The sequence below is a fragment of the Somniosus microcephalus genome, chromosome 6 (assembly GCF_052327205.1).
Source record: "Somniosus microcephalus isolate GS21.2 chromosome 6, FLI_Smic_1.0, whole genome shotgun sequence".
Lineage (NCBI taxonomy): Eukaryota > Metazoa > Chordata > Chondrichthyes > Squaliformes > Somniosidae > Somniosus > Somniosus microcephalus.
Window position 1 is genome coordinate 94,904,153 of NC_140992.1, and position 25,155 is coordinate 94,929,307.

The following is a 25,155-nucleotide window of genomic DNA, read 5'->3' on the forward strand; positions in this document are numbered from 1 at the left end:
GCTCAGCGTACCTATGCTTCTTTCTAGTTTCTTCTGATTTTCCATAAAGCGGCGGCAGGCGAATTGGAGGAAGACAGTGGGTTGATGGCCCTTGCCAGGCTTTCAGAAATTGATGTCTCCAGCGAGGGGGTTCAAGGAGCCAAGCATTTCTTTGAGGCAAAGGTAAAGTCTAACTATTGGACCAAGGTGAAAATATTTAAAGAGCAGGAAAAAACTTGTAAAACCTGGACTATTTATAAATGGTTGGCTGAACAACCAGATGCAAGTAATTCTTGGGCTGCCAGTGAGCTCATTTAAAAGGCTGTGTTTGCTAACCATGACTTTTGCCTAGTGTTGAAATGTACTGATGGCACGGAAGGTGTAACTGGACAGCACTCTGCCTGGAATATGTAATTTGATCCAGTCAGTGGCAGTCAAGCTGTAGACTGGCAGAACTTTGTTGAAGCTCTTTACATTGCTGAGTTCAGACAATGCACTGCACCAGCACTCCTGAGTTCAAACAAGGCACACATAGGGTGTGTCCATATGGGAAATGGCAACTTTGTTTGTGTGCATTTCTCAGTAGTTCAGTCTGGAGGTATATGAATGTTTTGATTTTAGCACACATCGGGCACTCTGAAGATTGAAAAATAATTGAACTATCTGAAACTTGCAACTTATTGGAACCATCTATCTGAAGTCCTGCTTTAGCAGTATTGGAAATGCTGCTAATATTGGAAGAAGGGAAGTGGGTCAATAGCTAGTTATAATGTAAGGTTTAAAACCTGAGGTGATTAGCATCAAGTACCCTGCCCCGACCATCCCAAGAAAGCCAGCAATAACTTTCTACTTTTGAAGTATTTCAGATGAATAGCCTTGAACCAAATGGTCATTAACTATACTACAGTGGTGCAACTTTCTAATTTCAAAATAGTTGCTCTATGTCTTGATTGATAATGCTTCATCTAAAAAAACTTTGTTTAAGGACCAGTCTCATGCACACAAAGGTGCATACTTCAATAATGGTCTTTATAACCAACATTTAACAGCAGTTCAAGTAGTGATGTTGTAACTTTGTCAGCTTACCTGCTATTGGCAGCTATGCAAATCCTTTCTAGTGAAGTGGTTCAGTTTCTTTATGGTTAGTTTGTTTGTGGCTAGCTAAAATCTCATTAATTGAAAACTTTAAAATGCTATTATGGCTGAATGCTCCAAATCTGAAGGTGGTGAAAGGTTTGAGGAATGGGTCACATGACTTGTTGATCCTGGTGCAAGCTCACCATTCTCTGCACTGCTAGTCACAACCTCTGATAGCAATAGGGTGACTTGCAAAGCAGACACTCTGACCATCTGGTAGTGACTGACTTGAGCAATGATGATAGTGGACTGGAAGCCAGTTGACGCCTCTCCCTCAGTTGGGGAATAATGCAAACTTTGGGGAAATTAGCTGAGATTTAATGTTTTATGTAAATCACAAAATCCTATTGCCTAAATTTTACTTGCACTTGTTTCTAGGTCCAGGCTCTGACCACTGGCAGCAAATTTGAAGCTGAAATCAAAGCCGAGCAGGAGCAGCGTAAGCGTGTGGAAGAAGACCTGAAGCAGCGAAGGGCAGCCTTTAAAGAACTGAAGGCAGCATTTCAGTAGTAGCTTGTGTGTCCTGTACAGCACAACCACTTGCACAGATTTGTAAAGCATAGAACTAAATCCTAGCAGTTGGACAACTAAAACTTGTACTAAGTGACCATTTCTTGGGTGCCATTTTATTTTAATTTAACCTAAAGTATAGACTTGTCATTTTTTAGTTGTCTAACTGATTTGACTCGGTATGCAAGCCTCTAAATTGTAATCGTGCTATTGGCACGACAAAACTACTAGTTCTGGTTTAGAGTAGTGTGCTTGTCGATTTTAGGCGGTTTTCTGTAGCCGCCTTTTCTCTCCCTATTTATACAGTTAAAATTAATGGCTCAGGGCTGTGCTTTTGTAGAATTTAATGCCGCTTAGAAATGCTGCACTAAATTGTACACCATTTGAAGTATTTTTGAATTTATCTCTTTGTAGTCTTATTTTTATATATATATATATTTGTGTGTGTGTATATATATATAATCTGCAGCTCATTTGGGAACAAGTTTAGATCATAGATGCAGAAGTTCACTTTTTTTCGATAGTATCCGTGGAAACTGCTTTTTGTGTTTTTAAACAAGTACTTAATCCAAAGACCAATAATCATTTTAACAATTTAATCTGCAGAACTATAAGAATAGATGCTTAAAATGGTGTGGATAATTCAAAAATGTTAATATTGTATCAATATTGAATTAAGTCCTGCTGTGACTAAACATTTTTAATAAGTTTTGATAATGTTTGGAAATGAGCAATTTGTAGATTTCAAATTGTATGTTCTTCAGATACTTTCTAAACCATGTGTCGAATATCAACTGTACAAATGATGTAAGCCTTGTGGAATAGCAGGGTTGGTGTACGAACCCTCTGCGCCACAGAACAATACGATGCAAACTCAAGTTCACGATTACCCACAGCAATATTCCAGCCTGCGGTGTGGTCTAGGAGAGACCCTGAGGCTGGCTGGTCGGTTCGCGCAGGGAGAAGGAACTTACCAGCCAAGTAATGCCACCCTGGTTTGTACGACTCCTAGAAGCTGCTCCGAATGATTTGGAAACAGGTTACCCTTCTGACTGCCCTCTTGGACAGTGTGAAGTGCTGCTTGGCATGGACAGCCGACAGAAATGAAGGCTGGGGGAGGAGATAGTGAACACTGTGGTAGGGCTCGAGTCTAAAGTCCTTATTTTATCCCATGACTTAAAAGTATCCCTTGGTTTTTAAACCATATTAAGTAATCTGATAAATAACTTATTGGTCAGTGTTTTGACTGCACAGTTAAATATTTGCTGGAACACAAACTTTCAAACCTTTTTTAGCTTTTAAAAAAAAAAAAAAAAAATGATGTCTATATTGACTTGTCGTCATTGTGCAGGAGTTTCTCGCCACATGTGCTTGGTTGAGTTTTTTGCATACAGGAAACATTTGGAGCAGAAAACATTGCTCTACGTTGCAATCACGTCTGACCCTTTGTGACCTATGACCATCCAATAATAAGAACATTCTAATAATTATACTGGCCACTTTGTGTTCTGTTAATTGTGGTGTTGGCCTAAGATTACATGAGCGATTTAACTTACAATTGAGGATTGACTTGTAGAGTTCCCAGAAAACTTCACAAAATATAATCCAAAAAGTAAACCCTTAAGTACATTCCTAAATCCTGTCTTGGCCTGTGTGGATTATGAATGAGTTCCTCTACTGACCAAATCTATCTGCTCAACTTCTGGCCTTGTTACCATTATGATTTCTACATATGTGCTATGGTGGAAGGACATGTAGACTTGTGATGTGCTGTTGCAGGTCTTCTGTCGCCTCTAACCTTGGAGTCCACAAATCGTGAACAAAAAGAAATGTAAATCTCACAAGCTTTGGTTAAAAAGCCCAAGCCCAAACCAGAGGTTGTTCTTTAAACTGGGTCACTTGGTTTTTTTTGGCGGGGGGGGGGGGGCGCAGCGCGCGCGCACGCACAATGTGATGCGGAGAAGGATGAGGGAAAGGGTATATGATGCACCAATTTTAAATACTACACTGAAGTTTCTAATGGCTAGCAAGCACGATGTCGTGGACCCTGCTCCAGCACTGGGATAAAATGAATAAATGGGATGGTTATGTAAGATGGGAACATGGGTATATATTTGTGGGGAAGGTTAAGGTGACTTCAAGGATTTAATTTTAAAATTCTATAAGGGAAGAAAAATATGCAATGTGCAAATATTTAACTGTGTAATGTGACTACTATTTATAAGCAAATTTTTTTTTAAACCACCTGATTTGATGGGTTGCATTTTAAAGGATGATCCCTTCCTAGCTCTGCTACAATAGTTCTTCCTCCGTGAATCTTATTGTTTCCAAATGTGCTCTCCTTGAATGAAAACTGAATTGTTGCACTTGTGTACCAGTGCATTATTGAGTTGTTGCAGCAATGTGAACTTGCTAGTCATTCCCGCGTGAGGATACCCTGACCTTGGCTGAGCTGCTTTGTTTAGGATGTTGCCATTTGGAGTCATTATAACATTTCCCCAAAGCATGGGTAGAGGGAAAAAATGTGAACGGTCAAGGTGCTCTGGTCTCCTGGTGGCCAGCTGAGGAGTAAACAGGACAAGACCTGAGCAGGATAAGGACTGATTTATCTGGACGAAATGGAGGAACAAGTTGTGTATTTTAAAAGCAGAGTCTAGAAATAGAAATTGTAAAGGTGCCACATTAAAGTATTGCTATTGAATATGCTGGAAATTTCAGTACTGTAATTATCTGGAAATTACTTTGGGGAGGAACAATCCTTTAAAAATCTGAGTTTCTAAGAATTAAATGTATTCTAATACTTGTGTTTATGCTATTTAAAATCATATATTTTGAAGTAATAAAATAATTACTAATGGTCTTCCGTTGCGAATGTGTGAACTTTTCTTGTGCACTTCCACACACTAGCTTTATGAATTTAGCAGACACTAACCTCCCTGTCCAATTTGCACATTGCAAATTCAAACAACGGTTTCTGTATTTGACCCATGTAATACTGATGGTTCCAGTTCTGTAACATGCACAATATGGCTATTCAAACCAGAAGTGTAATTGCAGAAAATATAGAAATGCCAGGCATGCTTCTCTGCACGAGGGGTGATCACAAGCTTGGTCAAAGAGGAGTATTTTAAGGAGGGCCTTAAAGGAGGGAATGCCTGAGCCCAGGGCTTAGATGGCAAAGTATGGCTGCCAACGGTGGGACAAAGTGAGTGGGGGGGATGCACAAGAGGCCAGAGTTGGAGGAATGGTCAGTGCTAGGGGGGATTGTATGGCTGGAGGAGTTTAGAGATAGAGAGGGACAAAGCCAGGAAGGGATTTAAACATGATGAGAATTTTAAATTGGAGGATAGCTGAATGCGGTTGGGTAGTCCCACTATGATGGAATGAATCTGGGTGGTGCCTGATTACATACCTGTAGGAACATTTTCCATGATCTGTTTCAGATCCATCACTTCAAGTCTGGGGCTGGTGAAATAAGGCTGCATCACTCTTATTGTCGTTGATATGCCCATGCAGAACTACCTAACTGTTTGAGGTACGTCTGGGCCAACCTTATGGAGGATCAAGTGACCCATGACCTGAATTGAGTAAAGGGACTATCCCTGAACTAAGACTGACGCTAATTAGTATTTCTAAATCATAGCCACCGTGCAGATAGAGGGGATCTAGAAGCTGATAATGGCACCACTGTAGCCAATATACCAACTGTCAATTATAAGGACATGTACCGTAGAACTGGAAACCGACAGCTGCCAATGCTATTTGGAAGTGACTTGAAAATGCAGGTACAGAACCATTATGGATTACCACACAATGACTTGCATTTCAGACAATTTTGTTGAATTTCTGCTTAATTTTTAGGTGTGCACAATGCTTTTCTAACTAAATGTATTGGGAGACTTCATGCAAGGAGAAACTATAATGTAAACTTACAAGACATCTGCGGCTCCAGGGTGGAATGATTCACTATCTGGCAAAATCTCAAAGATCTTTTCCTTAGGCCAAATTGCACTTTCCTTCAGAGTAGAATAGCACTATGATGATGCCCTTTTGATCTTTAAACATCGTACTTGATTTTTTTCTGTCACAAGTCATTTCAAGTCCATTATCTTTTTCTGATGTTATACGTCAGGTCATGGGTCGCTTGATCCGCCATAAGGTGTCCATTATGGATGTTGCTGTTCCAAAGAAAGTAACAAAAGTATCCAAATGGCAGAAACATGTCTGTTGTATCCCTTCTGGATTTCACTTTATGTCCTTGTATATCATGTGACGGTGGTGATAAATTAAGGCATTGATCTGTAGAAATTGCTGTCTATACACTTAATCAGTAAGCATAGCCCATTATCTTCAGCATGGTAGCTAAAGAGCTTTCAGACCTACAGACTGGATTATTGCTCCCTAAAGCTCTTTGGCCTTCATATGCTCTCAGAATCCATTGTTTAAGTTGAGTAAACAAGGGGAAGGGCCACAGCCCATAATGCAGGGCACCGCCAAGTTTGAAATGAAAAATGAGGTGAGGCAACTAAAGGAGCAAGATTAGATAATGCCATGATTGTAAGAGGATGAAATTGCAGAAAAGGATGGAGAGCCACAGTTTTGAGGTTTGGGGGGTGGGGGTGGGGAGGTATAAGTTTAGAAACTATGGGAGGAGTCTTGATTTCAACAGTGCGTGTGTAAGAGCAAAGAACAGCATATACAACAGTATATTTCCAACTTCCGACGAGAGGAAAGGGTAGAGAAGTACTGACCACAGTAGTTGTAAAGTCTGTGGGTTGTTTAGTTAATTAATACACAGACTACCAGAGTAACTTAAAACAGGACTTTACTATTCGAAGGTCAGGGCGAATCTGCCCAATAAATCCTGACACAGCACTTATATACCGGTGTGGTCACCGTCGGTATTACAGTATACAGAAGCCAACAAAGTAGTGCAACACCTAAAGTAGTTCTCTTAAAGGTAGACGGGTACATACACTACAATCCTCCTTTTTTAGCTTACAACATACTGATTCCCCATTAAACATACATTATAACATATATACAACTTTATGCAAGACAGTTCACAGATTCAGCCTCTCTGGAGGTTTCCGGACTCTCTCCGGATAACGCCTCGGTGGTGTCGTAACTCCCGGCGGGGTAGTAGGTGCTTCTGGCAAGGTCGATTCAGCTTGAAGGACAGTGTCAGGTTCATCTGATTCCAGTATTACCAGATCGGAGGTAGGTGTTCTGGGTATCTCTGTCTCAACATTAACCGTGTAAGGTGGTGGAGTAGGTTGGCCATTTGTGGCTGACCCTATGATCTGGTCAACATGGCGCCTTATTATACTGTCCCCAATGTCCACCGTATACATCAACGGCCCTAGCCTTTTTCCAATAGTTCCAGGCTGCCATTTCTCGGTACGGTAGTCCCGGGCCAAAACTTGTTGACCTATCTGAAAAGATCTAGTTGGCCTTTCATTCATGCCCTGGAATTGCCGGTTCTCTGCGTCCCTTCTGACGTTTGGCTTAAGCAAATCCAGCCGGCATCTTAGTCGTCTATTAAAAAAACATCATGGCGGGAGTTTGATTTGTGACCGCATGTGTTGCATTCCTGTACGCCAACAAGAAGCTATCCACCTTATGTTGTAAGTTAATGGCTTCATTACCCATGGCCTTTATGGCCTTCTTGAAGGTCTGGACAAACCTTTCAGCCAATCCATTGGAGGCGGGATGGTATGGGGCTGACGTGTAGTGCTTAACCCCATTGCTCTTTAAGAATTTCTTGAATTCTTCGGACACAAATTGCGGTCCATTATCAGAACAGATCTGTTCCGGCAGCCCATTCCTAGCAAACATGGTCCTGAACACTGTGATGGTTTTTTCCATGGTGGTGGTGGACATCTTTATTACCTCCGGCCACTTGGAGTGTGCATCCACCGCTATTAGAAACATTGAGTCCATAAATGGACCAGCAAAGTCGATGTGTACCCTTTGCCAAGGAGATGAGGGCCACTCCCATGGATGCAGAGGAGCCTGTGGTGGCGCGTTTTGGACCTTCTGGCATCCTAGACAGCTCTTAGTGATTTCTTCGATGTCCCCATCAATGCCTGGCCACCACACAAACGCTCTTGCTAGGTTCTTCATTTTCACTCCACCCAGATGTCCCTCGTGCAGCTCCTTTAACACCTTCTGTTGAAGTTTGGGTGGAATCACCACTCTAGATCCACACATCAGGGTTCCTCGACACACTGACAGCTGTTCTTTTCTCTGCGAAAATGCTGGCAGCGTTGGTTCGCCCTGTGCTGGCCATCCCTCCACCGTTAAATCATAGACTCGTGAGAGAGTCGGGTCATTTCTTGTTTCGTTTTCGATCATCGAATTTGTTACTGGTAGACATTCCACTATGGATGAGTGGAACATCTCTACCGGGTCCACTGTAGTCGCTTCTTCTACTATCGGCAATGGCAAGCGCGATAACCCATCAGCATTTCCATGCTGTTTGGACCTTTTGTATTCGATGTCATATTGGTGTGCCCCAAGTAACACGGACCACCTCTGTAACCTTTGCGCTGTCATGGTGGAAACGGCCTTGTTAAGGTTGAATATGGACACCAACGGCTGGTGGTCTGTCAGTAATGTGAACTTCTTGCCCTGCAGGTAATGATTGAATTTCTTTACACCCCACACAAGGCTGAGGGCCTCCCTATCTATTTGAGCATAATTTCGCTCCGCGGAGGTCAATGATCGGGACGCGAATGCCACTGGCCTTTCCGAGCCATTTGGTAACCTGTGTGAAAGTACTGCTCCAATTCCATAGGGGGAAGCATCACAAGCTAGACGAAGAGGTAACGTTGGGTTGAAATGAGCCAACACTTCTTCAGAGGTAATCAACGCCTTGCTTCTGCGAAAGGCCTTTTTACATTCCTCACTCCCCTTCCATGGTACTTCTTTCCGCAACAGAGCATTCAGCGGATGCAGCTCCGTGGATAGATTCGGCAGAAACTTGTGATAATAATTAATCAACCCCAAGAATGATCTTAACTGTGATACGTTTTCCGGAGCGGGGGCCTTCATGACAGCTTTTATCTTGTCAGGTGACTTGTGCAGCCCTTCTCGGTCAATGACATGACCGCAGTACGAGATCCGTTTTTGGAAGAACTCACATTTCTTGCAATTAACTCGAAGGCCATATTCCTTCAACCTAGTGAGCACCAGTTTCAAATTTGTGAGGTGTTCTTCCTCGTCTTCTCCCGTAATCAGGATATCATCTAAGTAACACTGCGTGCTTGGAATTCCTTGTAATACCTGCTCCATGGCCCTCTGCCAAATTGCTGGAGCCGAAGCTACCCCAAAAACCAGCCTATTATAACGATACAAGCCTCTGTGTGTGTTGATGGTGAGGTACTGACGCGACTCTTCCTCGACTTCCATTTGTAAGTATGCCTGTGCCAGGTCTATCTTGGTGAAGTGTTTCCCTCCAGCCAACGAAGCAAAGATGTCTTCAATCCGCGGAAGCGGGTATTGTACCGTGTGAAGCACCGGATTCACTGTGATCTTGAAGTCTCCGCAGATGCGGACCTTCCCCGGTCCCCCTGGCTTGTTACTTGGTGAAGACTTCATGACGGGAACAATGGGCGTGGCCCACTCACTCCAGTCCACTTTTGACAGTACCCCTGATCGTTCAAGTTCTTCCAGTTCTGCCTCCGCAGCAGGTTGTATCGCGTAAGGTACTGATCTGGCTTTGAAAAATTTTGGGCTTGCATGTTCTGCAATCTTAACCTTTGCTTTAATTCCTCGCAGTGTTCCCAGTCCTTGCTGGAATACCTCTTTAGCTTCGTCCAATATTCTGGACAACCGTTCAGGTTTGACATCTTCCTTTCCGGAATCTACCGTCATGGTGTTTAGTGAATGCCAGTCTATCTTTATTTTCCTGATCCACTCCCGTCCCAGAAGTGGTGGACCTCCCTCAGGCAACACATACAGGTCCATCCTTTGGTGATCTTTGTCCTTGTATCTCACCTTGACTTCTATCTTTCCGATGGGGTATACTTTGTGCCCCGTGTATGTCTGCAATACTAGTTCCGTATCCTGTAGGGGAATATGCTTGAATAACTTTTTATAATCATGCTTATTCATGACCGTCAACGCCGATCCGGTGTCCACTTCCATTTTCACTTGGACTTTTGCAATCTGTAGTGTGATCCAGATAGCTTGTCGGTCAGCTTCATTACTCACATTGTGAATTCTCAGACTATCCAGTTCCTTGCAGTTGGAGTGTGAGTCCGAATTCTGTTCTTCCGGACTCTTCCTAGTCACCTCATGTACCTTCCTGTACCTCTTTTGTGGTGACTCATTATTGTTGGTCTTCTTTCCTGACCGGGATACCTTAGCTATGTGACCAAGCTTGCCACATTTCCTACATTCCTGGTTTTTAAACCAGCATTGGTTCTGGTCGTGTGTTGTCTTCCCACAACGATAGCATTTCGTTGTACCTGAAGTAATTTGCTGCACACTGAGTGCCGCTGCCTTTAGCTGCATTTCCGCCGTTCCTTTCGCTGCGGCTTCGTTCGATGCAGCAATAAGGACAGCCTTATCAAGTGTAAGATCGTTCTCTTCGAGCAGTCGTTTTTGTGTTTCTTCCTTCGACATTCCGCACACGAATTTGTCTCTGAGTGCCTCTGCCAGATTTTCCCTAAACTGACAGTGTTTCGCTAGCCTACGCAGTTCAATCAGGTACTCCGCGTTGCTTTCCTCTTTCCGTTGTGTTCTCGCGTAAAATTTGGATCGTTCCACTAACATCAGTGGTGCAGGGTTAAAATGATCCTTCAGGACAGCAACAATATCATCGAAAGTCTGATCCGCCGGTTTAGCTGGTGATAGTAGAAGCTTCAAGAGCCCGTATGTCTTCGCGCCCATCGAGTTTAGCAAGGTTATAGCTTTGTCATCTTCTTCTATTTTATTGGCTTCACCATAGATCTCAATGCGTTCCACATACGTGGCCCAGTCTTCTACCTCGGAATTAAAATCGTTGATGTTACCACGCTTAGGCATCTTCCTCTCTTCCTGATAACACCACGGATTATTTCTTTAAATTTTCTTTTTTTTTTCTTCAAGATGGCGGTTCCCGCGAAAATGGCGGTTTCCCGCGCTTATCTTCTCTCCCCGCCCACTTCAATGGTGGTTCCCCGCTTCTGTCTTCTTCTCCGCCTAATGGTGGCTTCCCGCGTTTCTTCCCCTGGCGGGAGGGGTACACTTTCCCCACGGGCGACGGCCGCTGGCTTTCAGGTTCACAGCCTGCGCGTCGGCTTCAGTGCTTTCCCTTTTCTCGGCAGGGCAACCGGCGCTGGGTACACCCCGTTGACGGCGAACAGTTTCAGCCGCTGGGCTGGCTCTCGCTCAGTTCCCCTTGCTCGGGCTCTGTCTCTCTCCCGCTCGCTCGGCTCTACCGGCGCTGGGTACACCCCGTTGACGGCGAACAGTTTCAGCCGCTGGACTGGCTCTCGCTCAGTCTCCCTTGGTCGGCTCTGCCTCTCCCGCTCGCTCGGCTCCCAATCGCGCCTCCCAGCCCTCTCGCAGTCCGGTGCTTCCCTCCCCGGCTGCGGCTGAGTTTTTATATCTTCCCGCACCTACGCTCCCGGTCGCAGCGCTTCGTGGCTTCGGTCGCTGCCCGGCCTTTTTCGCCGGTCGCGGTCTAGCTGTCTCACGACGCCGTTGCGTCCCCAGCCTGTCTGTACCGCGGCTTCCTTGCTCCACGCTGCCCCAGTCTCAGCGCCTCTGGGCCCGACTTCTGTCCGGCTCCTTTCCCCCTCGACCGTGGTCGAGTGCACCGCCCTTATCCTCCGGTTATTCTTTTTACTTTTCCCTTACTCACAGTCACCGTGGCCGGCTTGCTTCTCGTGCTGATCGGCTCACTCCTTACCGTGGCAGAAGGGACAGTCAGTGCCTGTTGCTGATGGAAGTCTTTGTCTCTGAATTCTTCCTCCTTTCCAGCTCTGCAGACTCGAGTTTTCTCCCAGCAGAATGACGAGGGCGGTTGCCTCTTCTCGACGCTCGTTAACTGCTTCGGAAGTATTGATGCCGCAGGGTACGATCGGACTCGTCGCCACTGTAAAGTCTGTGGGTTGTTTAGTTAATTAATACACAGACTACCAGAGTAACTTAAAACAGGACTTTACTATTCGAAGGTCAGGGCGAATCTGCCCAATAAATCCTGACACAGCACTTATATACCGGTGTGGTCACCGTCGGTATTACAGTATACAGAAGCCAACAAAGTAGTGCAACACCTAAAGTAGTTCTCTTAAAGGTAGACGGGTACATACACTACAGTAGTATTGGTTAAAAAAGACAAAAGGTTACACTAGAGAGAGAGATGTTGGAGGTTAAAGATAAAAGATGGTTCAGCTATGAGTTGACAAGTTTTATTGTTGCGTAAGAGAGGTGTTAGAAGGCCTTTCAGCTATCTGAGCAGTATCCAAACCTTGGACAGCTTGGACTTAGAGTTAAGTGTTGAAGCAAAAAGTGTTTGCCCTACCCTCCTTACCATTCTGCCCCTCGATCCTGTTCCGCCATTCATTTAGATCATGGCTGATCTGTATCTTAACTCCATTTACCCACCTTGGTTCTATATCCCTTGATTCCCTTACCTAACAAAAACTATCAATCTCTGTTTTTAAATTTTCAATTGACCAAGCCTCAACAGCTTTTTGGGGGAGAGAGTTCCAGATTTCCACTACCCTTTGTGAAGAAGTGCTTTCTGACATCGCCACTGAAAGGCCTAGCTCTAATTTTAAGGTTCTGTCCTTGTTCTGGACCCCCCCCCCCCACCAGAGCAAATAGCTTCTGTCTATCTACCCTATCAAATTATCTTAAATAACTCAATTATATCACCCCTTAATCTTCTATACTGGAGGGAATACAAGCCGAGTCTATGCGACCTGTCAATTTAACCCTTTCAGCCGCAGTATTTTTTTTAATTCATTGATGGGATGTGGGCGTCGCTGGCTAGGCCTGCATTTAGTGCCCATCCCTAATTGCCCTTGAGAAGATGGTGGTGAGCCGCTGCCTTGAACCGCTGCAGTCCATATGGTGTAGGTACACCCACAATGCTGTTAGGAAGGGAGTTCCAGGATTTTGGCACAGCGACAGTGAAGGAACGGCGATACAGGTCCAAGTCAGGATGGTGTGTGGCTTGGAGGGGAACTTGTAGGTGGTGATGTTCCCATGCATCTGCTGCCCTTGTCCTTCTAAGTGGTAGAGGTCGCGGGTTTGGAAGGTGCTGTTGAAGGAGCTTTGGCGAGTTGCTGCAGTGCATCTTGTAGATGGTACACATTGCAGCCACAGTGCGCCAGTGGTGGAGGGAGTGAATGTTGAAGGTGGTGGATGGAGTGCCAATCAAGCGGGCTGCTTTAGCCTGAATGGTGTCTGTAATGTATGTACCTTAAGGGAGAGAACTACTTTTTACAGCTCCTGTATACTGTAGTACAGGCAGTGACCATACCTGTATATAAACCCTGAGTAGTGATCTGTATAGTTAGTTCTAGAGTAACCCTCATTCAGTAAACACCTGTTGAATCATTCCCTGCAGTCTTTGTCTGATTATTGAAGGACAAACATTAAGATACATGGATCTAACATTGGCGACGAGCAGATTCGAACCTACCTGCAACTCTGCATCACCTCCCAGGGATTCGCTCCTGGAGAACAGTGGAAGAAGGCCGAGTCCAGAAGCACGGGCGTTGACCACGGGCAACCGCCCAGTTATCCAGCGGAGATTTGAGCATCGCAGGGGAGGCTGTCGAGAGCCAGGCTTGGCTTTCCAGTCACGGTGGTCCAGCGGCACGGGTTGGCAACAGGTACTGCGCAGACCCTTCCCGGACAGCGACGGGCTAGAGCCCGACTGATCGGCACTGAAAAAGGCCGAGCAGTGTCGATGGGGGAAAGAGAGAGGGCAGAGCGCACAGGGCGCAGCCGGTGTTCGGGACCGAGCGCAATCAACGGGGGAGAGAGGCGCGCAGGAAAACGCGCAGAGCGCAGCCGGTGTTCAAGGGCCGAGCAGCGTCAACGGGGGAGAGAGGCACGCAGGAAAATGCGAGGCACTTCCATTGCCACGAGGACTGCAGAGAGCGGCATTGGCAGCAGCGCAGGAGCAGCGCACGAAACCCACAGGGCGTTGCCATTTGCCACGAGGACCGCTGAGAGCGGCGTTGGCAGCAGCGCGGGAGATGCCATTTTAAGCCGCAGCGGGGAAGAAAGGAAAGCGTGGGAGACGCCATTTTAAGCCAGTCTAACCACACCCAAAAATGCCGAAGAGTGGCAGTATCACAGCGTTCGACAATGAAGTCGAAGATTGGACGACATATGACGAACGCATAGAAGTATATTGCAAGGCGAATGAAGTGCCAGATGACAAGAAAGCGCTGGTATTGTTGAATTCAATGGGTGCAAAAACGTATGGCTTACTACGAAACCTAGTAACCCCAGAGAAGCCAGTAGAAAAGGATTTTGAAAACATAGTGTCAATCCTACAGGACCACTTAAACCCCACACCGCTGCTGATAGCAGAAAGATTTAAGTTTCACAAAAGGAACCAGCATAAAGATGAAAGTAATGCTGAGTATTTAACGGAACTGTGCAAGCTATCGAAACACTGCCAGTTTGGAACGGGACTAGCAGATACTTTAAGGGACAAGTTTGTGTGTGGGCTTCAAAGTGAAGGAACCCAGAAACGACTTCTATCAGAAAAGGATCTTACGCTGGACAAGGCTTTCAGCATTGCAGTATCACACGAAGCAGCCGCGTGGGGCGCTGCAGAGATACAACGGAGACCGCAAGAATATGGCACAAATGAAATGTCATACGGAACAGTGAAGTGCTATCGCTGCGGCAGAACAACACACGACCATAATGATTGCTGGTTCAAGGACAAAGTGTGCAGACAGTGTGGAAAAGTAGGACACATAGCAAAAGTCTGCAGGTCGGGAAAGAAAACCAGCAGCAAGACATCTCCACAGGAGAAGTACAAGAAGGTACATAAGGTGACGGAGAGCAGTTCAGACGAACAGAAAAGTGAAACAGACTCCGGAAGCAAGGAGCTGGGTTGTCTGAAACTACATAATGTGATCAAAATGGAGGATCACCAAACTATCTGGGTCACGCTCAAGATAGCAGGAGTCCAAGTGAAAATGGAATTGGACACAGGATCAGCCCTAACAGTCATAAACCAAAGGGACTACAAGCGGCTATTCTCACATATACCCTTGAGAGATACAAAGATTGTCTTGAAGACGTACACAGGGCAAAAAGTCGACCCCAAAGGAAAAATAAGGGTGAACGTTATATATAACGGCAAGCAAGCACCAAAAATGGACATATATGTATTGCCAGATGGAGGACCACCATTACTAGGATGTGAATGGATCCGGAAGATACAGCTAGATTGGCATTCCATACAAGCACTGACTGTAGATGCCAAAAAGGATGACAACGTCACACCTGGACGACTGTCAAAAATGCTAACTGATGCACAAGAAGTGTTCCAGCAGGGACTCGGAACACTAAAAGGCATAACAGCGATGATCAAAATAGAGGAAAATGCAAGCCCAAAGTTTTTTTAAGGCCAGACCGATACCTTATGCGATCCACCCAGCCGTCGAGGCAGAGCTGGAGGGTTTGGAACGTTCAGGAGTACTGTCCAAAGTGGACTGCAGCAAGTGAGCTACACCTATCTTTCCTGTAATGAAGAGGTCGTTGAGTAATACGCCTGGGGAACCAAAGAAGGTTCGCATCTGTGGGGACTTTAAGGTGACAGTGAACCCAGTCCTTCACACTGTACAATATCCGCTTCCGTGGATTGAAGATATTTTCGCCTCGCTATCTGGAGGGAAACGCTTCACTAAGATTGATCTGGCCCAGGCGTACCTGCAAATGGAGGTAGAAGAAGCCTCGAAACAGTACCTCACGATCAACACTCATAAAGGTCTCTACCAATACAACCGGCTGGTGTTCGGGGTAGCATCAGCTCCGGCTATTTGGCAAAGGGCAATGGAACAAGTCCTGCAAGGGATTCCAGGGACCCAGTGTTATTTGGACGACATCCTGGTCACGGGCGAAAATGACAGTGATCACCTCGCCAACCTGGAGCAGGTGCTCACTAGATTGAAGGAATATGGGCTCCGAGCTAATCGCCACAAATGCAAGTTTTTCCAGAAGCAGATCTCGTATTGTGGCCACGTTATTGATAAAGAGGGGTTACATAAGTCCTCTGAAAAGATTGAGGCAGTAGTCAAGGCTCCAGCACCGGAAAATGTGTCACAACTGAGGTCGTTCCTCGGGCTGGTAAACTACTACCATAAGTTCTTGCCAAATTTGTCTACAATACTACACCCACTGAACACCCTACTGCAAACTGGGGTGCCATGGAAGTGGAGTGACGAATGTCGACGAGCTTTCCAGAAGAGCAAAACACTAGTCACACCGAAAGAGGTATTGGCCCACTACAACCCGGCATTACCAATTCGGTTGGCATGTGATGCGTCACCCTACGGCATTGGAGCGGTGCTGTCGCACAAATTCTCGGACGGCTCAGAGAGGCCAATAGCCTTTGTGTCACGAACACTAACCTCAGCCGAGCGTAACTACGCCCAGATTGACGGGGAGGCCCTCAGCCTAGTGTGGGGAGTGAAAAAGTTCAATCACTATCTGCACGGGCAGAAGTTCACCTTGCTGACTGACCACCAACCACTTGTCTCCATCTTTAATCCAAAGAAGGGCGTTCCGGTGATGACTGCGCAACGGCTACAAAGATGGTCCCTTTTTCTAGGGGCGCACCAATATGAAATCGAGTATAAGGGCACAAAACAGCATGGAAACGCTGATGGGCTATCACGCCTGCCACTGCCTACTGCGGGGGAAGCACCAGCAGTGGATCTTGTCGAAATATTTCATTCGACTATAATTGAATGCTTGCTAGTAACTAACACTGGTATAGAGAAGGAGACCCGAAATTACCCGACACTGTCTCGGGTATATGATTTGACGGTGAAGGGATGGCCAGCACATGGTGACTCACTGTTGCCAGCATTCTCATCCAGAAGAGAACAGCTGTCAGTATGCCAGGGGACCTTGATGTGTGGATCCCGAGTGGTAATTCCACCCAAGTTAAGGGAGAGAGTGCTCAATGAGCTTCACGAAGGTCATCTGGGAGGGGTGAAAATGAAGAGCCTTGCTAGGGCTTATGTGTGGTGGCCAGGGATCGATCAGCAAATCGAGGACCTGGCAAAGAGCTGCTCAGGATGCCAGAAGGTCCAAAATGCACCACCACAGGCCCCTCTACACCCATGGGAGTGGCCCTCATCTCCATGGCAACGGGTGCATATTGATTTTGCTGGTGCATTCATGGACTCAATGTTTTTAATTGCCGTGGATGCGCACTCAAAATGGCCTGAGGTCATCAAAATGTCCTCCACCACCACGGAGAAAACTATTGCAGTCCTACAGACCATTTTTGCCAGGAATGGCTTGCCAGAACAGATTTGCTCCGACAACGGACCACAGTTTGTGTCCGAAGAGTTCCGGAGGTTCTTAAAAAAGAATGGGGTAAGGCATTACACATCCGCCCCGTATCATCCAGCCACAAATGGATTGGCTGAGAGGTTCGTACAAACCTTTAAGAAGGCTATAAAGGCTATGTACAATGACAACATTCCGTTGCAGCACAAGGTGGACAATTTCCTGTTCGCCTACCGGAATGCGACACATGCAGTCATCAACCAGGCCCCAGCCATGATGTTCTTTAACCGAAGGTTAAGATCTCGCCTGGATTTGCTCAGACCAAACGTACGAAGAGATGTTGAGAGTAAGCAATTCCAGCACATCCATGAGAAGCCAACAAGGAGCTTCAATGTAGGGCAACCAGTCTTGGCCCGCGACTACCGAACAGAAAAATGGCAGCCAGGAACGATATGCACACGGCAAGGCCCACTAATGTACACAGTGGACGTTGGGGAGAGCATCGTGAGACGCCATGCTGACCAGATCCTAGAGTCACAGGAACAAGTCAACCCCATGCCTCGCCCATATGTACCTGGTGATGAACCCGACGTACAGGTCGCATCTACCCCAGAAACAGTAGCATCGGAAGCTGATGAAGCAACCGACGACAGGGGGCCAGAATCGCCTCCGCACCAAGAGCAAGACACTCGGGAAAGGCGCTATCCAGAAAGGATCAGGAAACCTCCCCAAAGACTGAATTTATAAATAGACTATTTTCAGCTAATGTTGCATGTTAAAAGTGTTAATTGTAATTAGTTTGATATTTAATTGTTAAATGAGTGTTATGGTGCTGTTAATCTAAAACGGGAGGAATTGTAATGTATGTACCTTTAAGGGAGAGAACTACTTTTTACAGCTCCTGTATACTGTAGTACCGGCAGTGACCACACCTGTATATAAACCCTGAGCAGTGATCTGTAAAGTTAGTTCTAGAGTAACCCTCATTCAGTAAACACCTGTTGAATCGTTCCCTGCAGTCTTTGTCTGATTATTGAAGGACAAACATTAAGGTACACGGATCTAACAGTGTCGAGCTTCTTGAGTGTTGTTGGAGCTGCACTCATCCAGGCAAGTGGAGAGTATTCCATCACACTCCTGACTTGTGCCTTGCAGATGGTGGAAAGGCTTTGGGGAGTCAGGAGGTGAGACACTCGCCGCAGAATTCCCAGCCTCTGGCCTGCTCTTGTAGCCACAGTATTTATATGGCTGGTCCAGTTCAGTTTCTGATCAATGGTAACCCCCAGGATGTTGATAGTGGGGGATTCAGCGATGGTAATGCCATTGAATGTCAAGGGGAGATGGTTAGAGTCTCGCTTGTTGGAGATGGTCATTGCCTGGCACTTGTGTGGTGCGAATGTTACTTGCCACTTGTCAGCCCAAGTCTGAATGTTGTCCAGGTCTTGCTGCATATGGACACGGACTGCGTCAGTATCTGACAAGTCTCGAATGGTGCTGAACAGTGTGCAATCATCAGCGAACATCCCCACTTCTGACCTTATGATGGAGGGAAGGTCATTGATGAAACAGCTGAAGATGGTTGGACCTAGGACACTGCCCTGAGGAACTCCTGCAGTGATGTCATGTGATTGAGATGAATGACCTCCAATAACCACAGCCAACTTCCTTTGTGCTAGGTATGATTCCAACCAATGGAGAGTTTGGTGAATCTGAGCGGCATCCCTCCCAAGGCCAATATGTGGTGCGGTGCCCAGAACTGAATGCAGTACTCTAGATGCGGTCTAACCAGAGTTCTTTACTACTGTAGCATAACTTCCACCCCTTTGTGTTCCAGACCACTTGAGATAAAGGTTAACATTTCCATTAGCTTTTTAAATTATTTTTTGTACCTGTCCACTAGCTTTTAATGATTTCTGTACAGGGACTCCTAAATCTCTTTACTTCTCCACAGTTCCTAGCTTCTTGCCATTTAGAAAGTACTCCGATCTATCTTTCTTGGGTCCAGGATGGATGACCTTACACTTCCCCACATTGAGCTTCATCTGCCACAGTTTTGCCCACTCATTGAATCTATCAATGTCCCAATGGTGTGAAAAAGGAAACCACTTACTGCAGACCACTTTAAAAATGGAGGAGAGGTGGGTGTTCCATTTGCAGTCAAAGGCCAAGAATGTTGATAAGAAAGGTTAAATTTAACACTGAACTGCCATTTCAAAATAGTCAGTGATAAAGTGGATTGTTTCATGTACTGTCCATTTTCCGGTCAGGATTCCCATTAAAGATAGGAATAGATTTGGGATCACTGTCAACTGAATGTCTCATTCAGAAATGTGACTGTGCAAATAGTGAAAGAAAACCTGTAATTCTGCACATGGTGGTCACTAAATGGAGCCAATATATTTGTATTAATTAATTACACAGGTCCCATCTAGTGGCTGTTATGTGCAGAATATGTAGGCTTTCCCTCATTGCGTGCATGAATATGAAAATTACAAATCTTTAAGGATCTTAAAATTTCACAGGCAAATTGGTAATGTTGGAGCACCCCCTACTGTCCACTTCAGTGAAACTTTTTTTAACTATTGAACGGGTGCAAAGACAAGCTGACCAAGCGCCCCAAAATTGCCCTCGCACCCCAAAATTGCCCTCGCAACGCGGGGCTCCCCAGCTAGTAAAATATAAAGCAAATGTTGCTGTGTGTTTTTTTTAAATATTCATTCCTGGTATCGCTGGCAAGGCCAGCATTTATTGTCCATCCCTAATTGCCCTTGAAAAGGTGGTGGTGAGCTGCCATTTCAGAGGGCAGTTAAGAGTCAACCACATTGTTGTGGATCTGGAGTCACATATAGGCCAGACCAGGTAAGGACGGCAGATTTCCTTCCCTAAAGGACATTAGTGAACCAGACAGGTTTTTACGACAATCCGATAGTTTCATAGTCATCATTACTAACACTAGCTTTTTATTCCAGATTTATTTAATTAACTGAATTTAAATTCCCCAGCTGCTGTGGTGGGATTTGAATTCATGTCTGTTGTGTATGTACCTTTAAGGGAATAACTGGTCTCAGACTGCAATACCGGCAGTGACCACCCCTGTATAAAAGGCCCTAGCAGGCTTCTGTAGTTTCAGTTTCCAGGTTGTCTCCATTCAGTAAAGACTTGTTGTAATCAACTCCTGCAGTCCGTGTCTCAATTATACACGGACATAATACTGGCGACGAGTAAGAAACGAACTTACCTGCAACTCGGCAGCACCCCAGACGACGTTATTGAAGGTCGAAGCCAGAAGAAAGAAAAAAAAATAATCCAAAGACACTCGAGTAACGGGCGTCGACCGTGGGCAACCGCCCTCCAAATCATCGAATTGAAAAGTGCAGGAGAGACTGTCGAGAGCCAGGCTTGGTCTCCAGTCTGTGGTTTCCCAGCTAATTGGGCTGGTGGCAGGTAGTGCACTGATCCTTCCTGGGCTGCAGCAGGCTAGAGCTCGATCGGGTGGCTCTGCAATGGGGTTGGGCAGCGAGTCGGGAAGCAAAGAGAGAGAGAGAGGGTGGAGCACACAGGGCGCGGCCGGTGCTTCGCAGCTGGGCAGCGTTCGGACCTAAGAAGAGGGAGGGAAGTGTCCCAGAGGGTCCGCTCCACAACGGGAACGGTTCTTCAATTAACGGAGCAAATATTGAAGCGCGATAGAAAAATAAAAATACCGCGGAGAGTGGCGTTGGCAGAAGCGCGGGAGGCACCATCTTAACTCGGCGGGGAAGAAGGAAAAGCGCGGGAGGCGCCATTTTGATCCATCGGGGATGAAGGCAAAGCGTGGGAGGCACCATCTTAGATTTTCAAGATGCCAAAGACTGGCGATATCACTGCCTTCGATAATGCAATAGAAGACTGGACCACGTATGTGGAAAGAGTCGAGGTATATTGCGAGGCAAACGAAAAAGCCAATGAGAAAAAGGCATCGGTATTGCTAAATTTAATGGGTGCAAGAACGTACGGCCTATTGCGGGACCTGATTACTCCAGCCAAACCGAAGGCGAAGAGTTTTAACGAAATTGTTGCTATCCTACAGGAACACCTAAATCCTACACCGCTGCTGATAGCAGAAAGATTTAAATTCCACAGGAGAAATCAGCATAAAAATGAGAGCAATGCTGATTACCTTACGGAACTACGCAAGCTATCAAAGCACTGCCAGTTCGGAGCAGGACTGGCAGATACCTTACGGGACAAATTTGTCTGTGGACTCCTGAGTGAAGGAACCCAGAAGAGGTTACTCTCAGAGAAAGAGCTTATGCTGGATAAGGCTTTCAGCGTGGCAGTATCGTATGAAGCAGCAGCAAGGGGAGCTGCGGAAATACAACATAAGCCACAGGAATACGGCACCCACGAAATGACACGGGGATTTGCAAAATGTTATCGCTGCGGCAGAACAAACCATGACCAGAAGGACTGCTGGTCCAAGGACAAAATATGCAGGCAATGCGGAAAGATGGGACACATTGCACGAGTTTGCATGTCTGGGAAGAAGACCAACGACAACAAAAAGGCTACTAAGGAACTGTACAGGAAAGTACAAAAGATGACGGACAGTAGTTCCGAAGACCAGATGAGCGATAGTGAATCCGGGAACAAGAGACTAAGCTGTCTCAAACTTCACAACGTAATCGCAAAAGAGGATCACCGAACCATTTGGGTCACCCTCACGATAGCAGGGTCCCAAGTCAAAATGGAATTGGATACAGGATCAGCTCTAACAGTCATGAATCGACGAGACTACGAGCGGCTATTCTCACACATACCCTTGAGAGAGACATCCATTGTCTTGAGGACGTATACAGGGCAAAAAGTATACCCCAGAGGAAAAATAAGGGTGCCTGTCGAATACAACGGCAAGAAAATATGGAAATTGTATCTCTACATTCTGCAAGATGGTGGACCACCGTTATTGGGACGTGAATGGATCAGAAAGATAAGTTTAGACTGGCACTCCATTCAGGCACTGACGGTGGCTGGTAAAAAGGATGACGACGTCACTCCTGGACGATTGTCAACAATCTTAGCTGACGCCAAAGAGGTATTTCAACAAGAACTGGGCACTCTTAAAGGCTTAAACGCCTCGATAAAAAATAGAGGAGAATGCATTTCCCAAGTTTTTCAAAGCAAGACCGGTACCATATGCAATTCGCCCAGCCGTCGAGGCAGAGCTGGAGAATCTGGAGAAGGCAGGCGTGTTATCTAAGGTAGAATGGAGCGAGTGGACGACACCCATCGTTCCTGTCGTGAAGAAAATGTTAAACAATAAGTCTGAGGAGCCAAGGAAGGTTCGCATCTGTGGGGGCTTCAAGGTGACGGTGAACCCAGTCCTTCACACAGTACAATATCCTCTTCCAAGGATAGAAGATATCTTCGCCTCACTATCTGGAGGGAAGCGTTTTACAAAAATTGACCTAGCGCAAGCATATTTGCAGATGGAGGTTGAAGAATCCTCTAGGAAGTATCTCACGATAAACACTCACAAAGGTCTTTACCAGTATAATCGACTGGTATTTGGAGTAGCATCAGCTCCGGCGATATGGCAAAGAGCGATGGAACAAGTCCTGCAAGGGATTCCGGGGACTCAGTGTTACTTGGACGACATCCTAGTGACAGGTGAAGATGACAGTGTACACCTTGCCAACCTAGAGCAGGTGCTCACTAGACTACGTGAACATGGGCTACGAGCCAATCGCCCCAAGTGCGAGTTTTTTAAGAAACAGATATCGTATTGTGGCCACATGATTGATGAAGAGGGGTTACATAAGTCCCCTGACAAAATTGAAGCTGTAGTTAAGGCTCCAGCGCCTGAAAATGTGTCGCAACTGAGGTCGTTCCTCGGATTAGTGAATTACTACCATAAGTTTTTGCCGAATTTGTCCACAATTCTGCATCCACTGAACGCCCTACTATGAACGGGAGTAGCATGGAAATGGAGCGATGAATGTAAGCGGGCCTTTCAGAAGAGTAAGGACCTAATCACTTCAAGAGAAGTATTGGCTCACTACAACCCATCACTACTGATAAGACTGGCGTGTGATGCGTCTCCCTACGGTGTTGGGGCGGTACTGTCACTTAAATTCCTTGATGGTTCAGAGAGGCCGATAGCTTTTGCGTCACGCTCGTTAACTTCAGCCGAGCGTAACTACGCCCAGATTGACAGAGAGGCCCTCAGCCTGGTGTGGGGGGTGAAGAAGTTCAATCACTACCTGCACGGTCAGAAATTTACTCTACTAACTGATCATCAACCTCTCGTCTCCATTTTCAACCCTCAGAAGGGCGTACCGATAATGACGGCACAACGGCTACAGAGGTGGTCCCTTTTCCTAGGGGCACAGCAATATGACATCGAGTACAAAGGAACTAAACAGCATGGGAATGCTGATGGATTGTCGCGCCTACCATTGCCGACGGTGGAAGAAGAACTGGCAGTGGATCCAGTGGAGTTATTCCACTCGACTATAGTCGAATGTCTCCCTGTGACGAATGCAAACATAGAAAAGGAAACACGAAATGACCCGACACTCTCCTAGGTCTATGATTTAACGGTGAAGGGATGACCAGCACATGGCGAACCACTGTTGCCAGCATTCTCGCCGAGAAGAGAACAGCTGTCAGTGTGCAGAGGAACCTTGATGTGTGGATCCAGAGTAGTAATTCCACCCAAATTGAAGGATAGAGTGCTCAATGAGCTTCATGAGGGTCATCTGGGAGAGGTAAAAATGAAGATCTTAGCCAGAGCGTTTGTGTGGTGGCCGGGAATCGATAGAGAAATCGAAGAGATGACCATGAGCTGTACAGGATGCCAGAAGGTCCAAAACGCCCCACCACAAGCCCCTCTACATCCATGGGAGTGGCCCTCATCTCCATGGCAAAGGGTGCACATTGATTTTGCTGGTCCCTTTATGGACTCGATGTTTTTAATTGCGGTGGATGCACATTCAAAGTGGCCAGAGGTAATAAAAATATCCTCAACCACCACAGAAAAAACTATCACAGTCTTACGAACCATATTCGCCAGGAATGGGCTGCCTGAACAGATTTGCTCTGACAATGGACCACAGTTTGTGTCTGAAGAGTTCCGGAGGTTCTTAAAGAACAATGGTGTTAAGCATTACACATCCGCCCCATATCATCCAGCCACTAATGGATTGGCCGAGAGGTTTCTTCAAACATTCAAGAAGGCTATCAAGGCAATGTGTAATGAAGATATACCCCTACAACACAAGGTAGATAACTTCTTGTTTGCCTACCGGAATGCGACACATGCGGTTACCAACCAAACTCCAGCCATGATGTTCTTCAATCGAAGACTACGATGCCGCTTGGATTTGGTTAAGCCAAACGTCAGAAGAGATGTGGAGAACAGGCAGTTTCAGAATATGAATGAAAGGCCGACCAGGAGTTTTAAGATAGGTCAACCAGTTTTGGCCCGGGACTACCGCACAGAGAAATGGCAGCCAGGAACGATCTGTACACGGCAAGGACCTCTAATGTATACCGTGGACGTTGGAGAGAGCATTATAAGACGCCATGCTGACCAGATTCTAGAGTCACTGGAAAACGTCAACTCCACACCACAATCTGATACACCTGGCGATGAAACCGAAGTACCAATTGCATCTAACGCAGAATCGGTGATATTGGAAGCAGATGAACCAAACAACGACATTGATCCCGACTCAACCTTGCCAGAAGAACCTGATATCCCAAAGAGGCGTTATCCAGACAGAATCAGGAAGCCTCCTCAAAGACTGAACTTATAATTGCTTAACTTCAACCAATGTATCTTGCAACCGTAATTGTAATTAGTTATTATTTAGTTGTTAAATGTACTGTTTATCTAAAAGGGGAGAAATTGTTGTGTATGTACCTTTAAGGGAATAACTGGTCTCAGACTGCAGTACCGGCAGTGACCACCCCTGTATAAAAGGCCCTAGCAGGCTTCTGTAGTTTCAGTTTCCAGGTTGTCTCCATTCAGTAAAGACTTGTTATAATCAACTCCTG

At 46.0% G+C, this 25,155-nt stretch overlaps 1 protein-coding gene across 2 annotated transcripts in view; it reads left to right on the forward strand.

The window, feature by feature from the left end:
* Positions 1-4,486, forward strand: part of efhd1 (EF-hand domain family, member D1) — a 146,116-nt gene extending 141,630 nt beyond the window's left edge. The window contains exons 3-4 of one of the 2 annotated variants that reach the window (XM_085990561.1): positions 28-162; positions 1,495-4,486. In XM_085990561.1, coding sequence (XP_085846687.1) covers positions 28-162; positions 1,495-1,626 — 267 coding nt within the window. In that variant the 3' untranslated portion in view covers positions 1,627-4,486. The remainder of the gene's footprint in view (positions 1-27; positions 163-1,494) is intronic. The other variant, XM_085990563.1, reaches the window with a different exon arrangement.
* Positions 4,487-25,155: the final 20,669 nt, after the last annotated feature.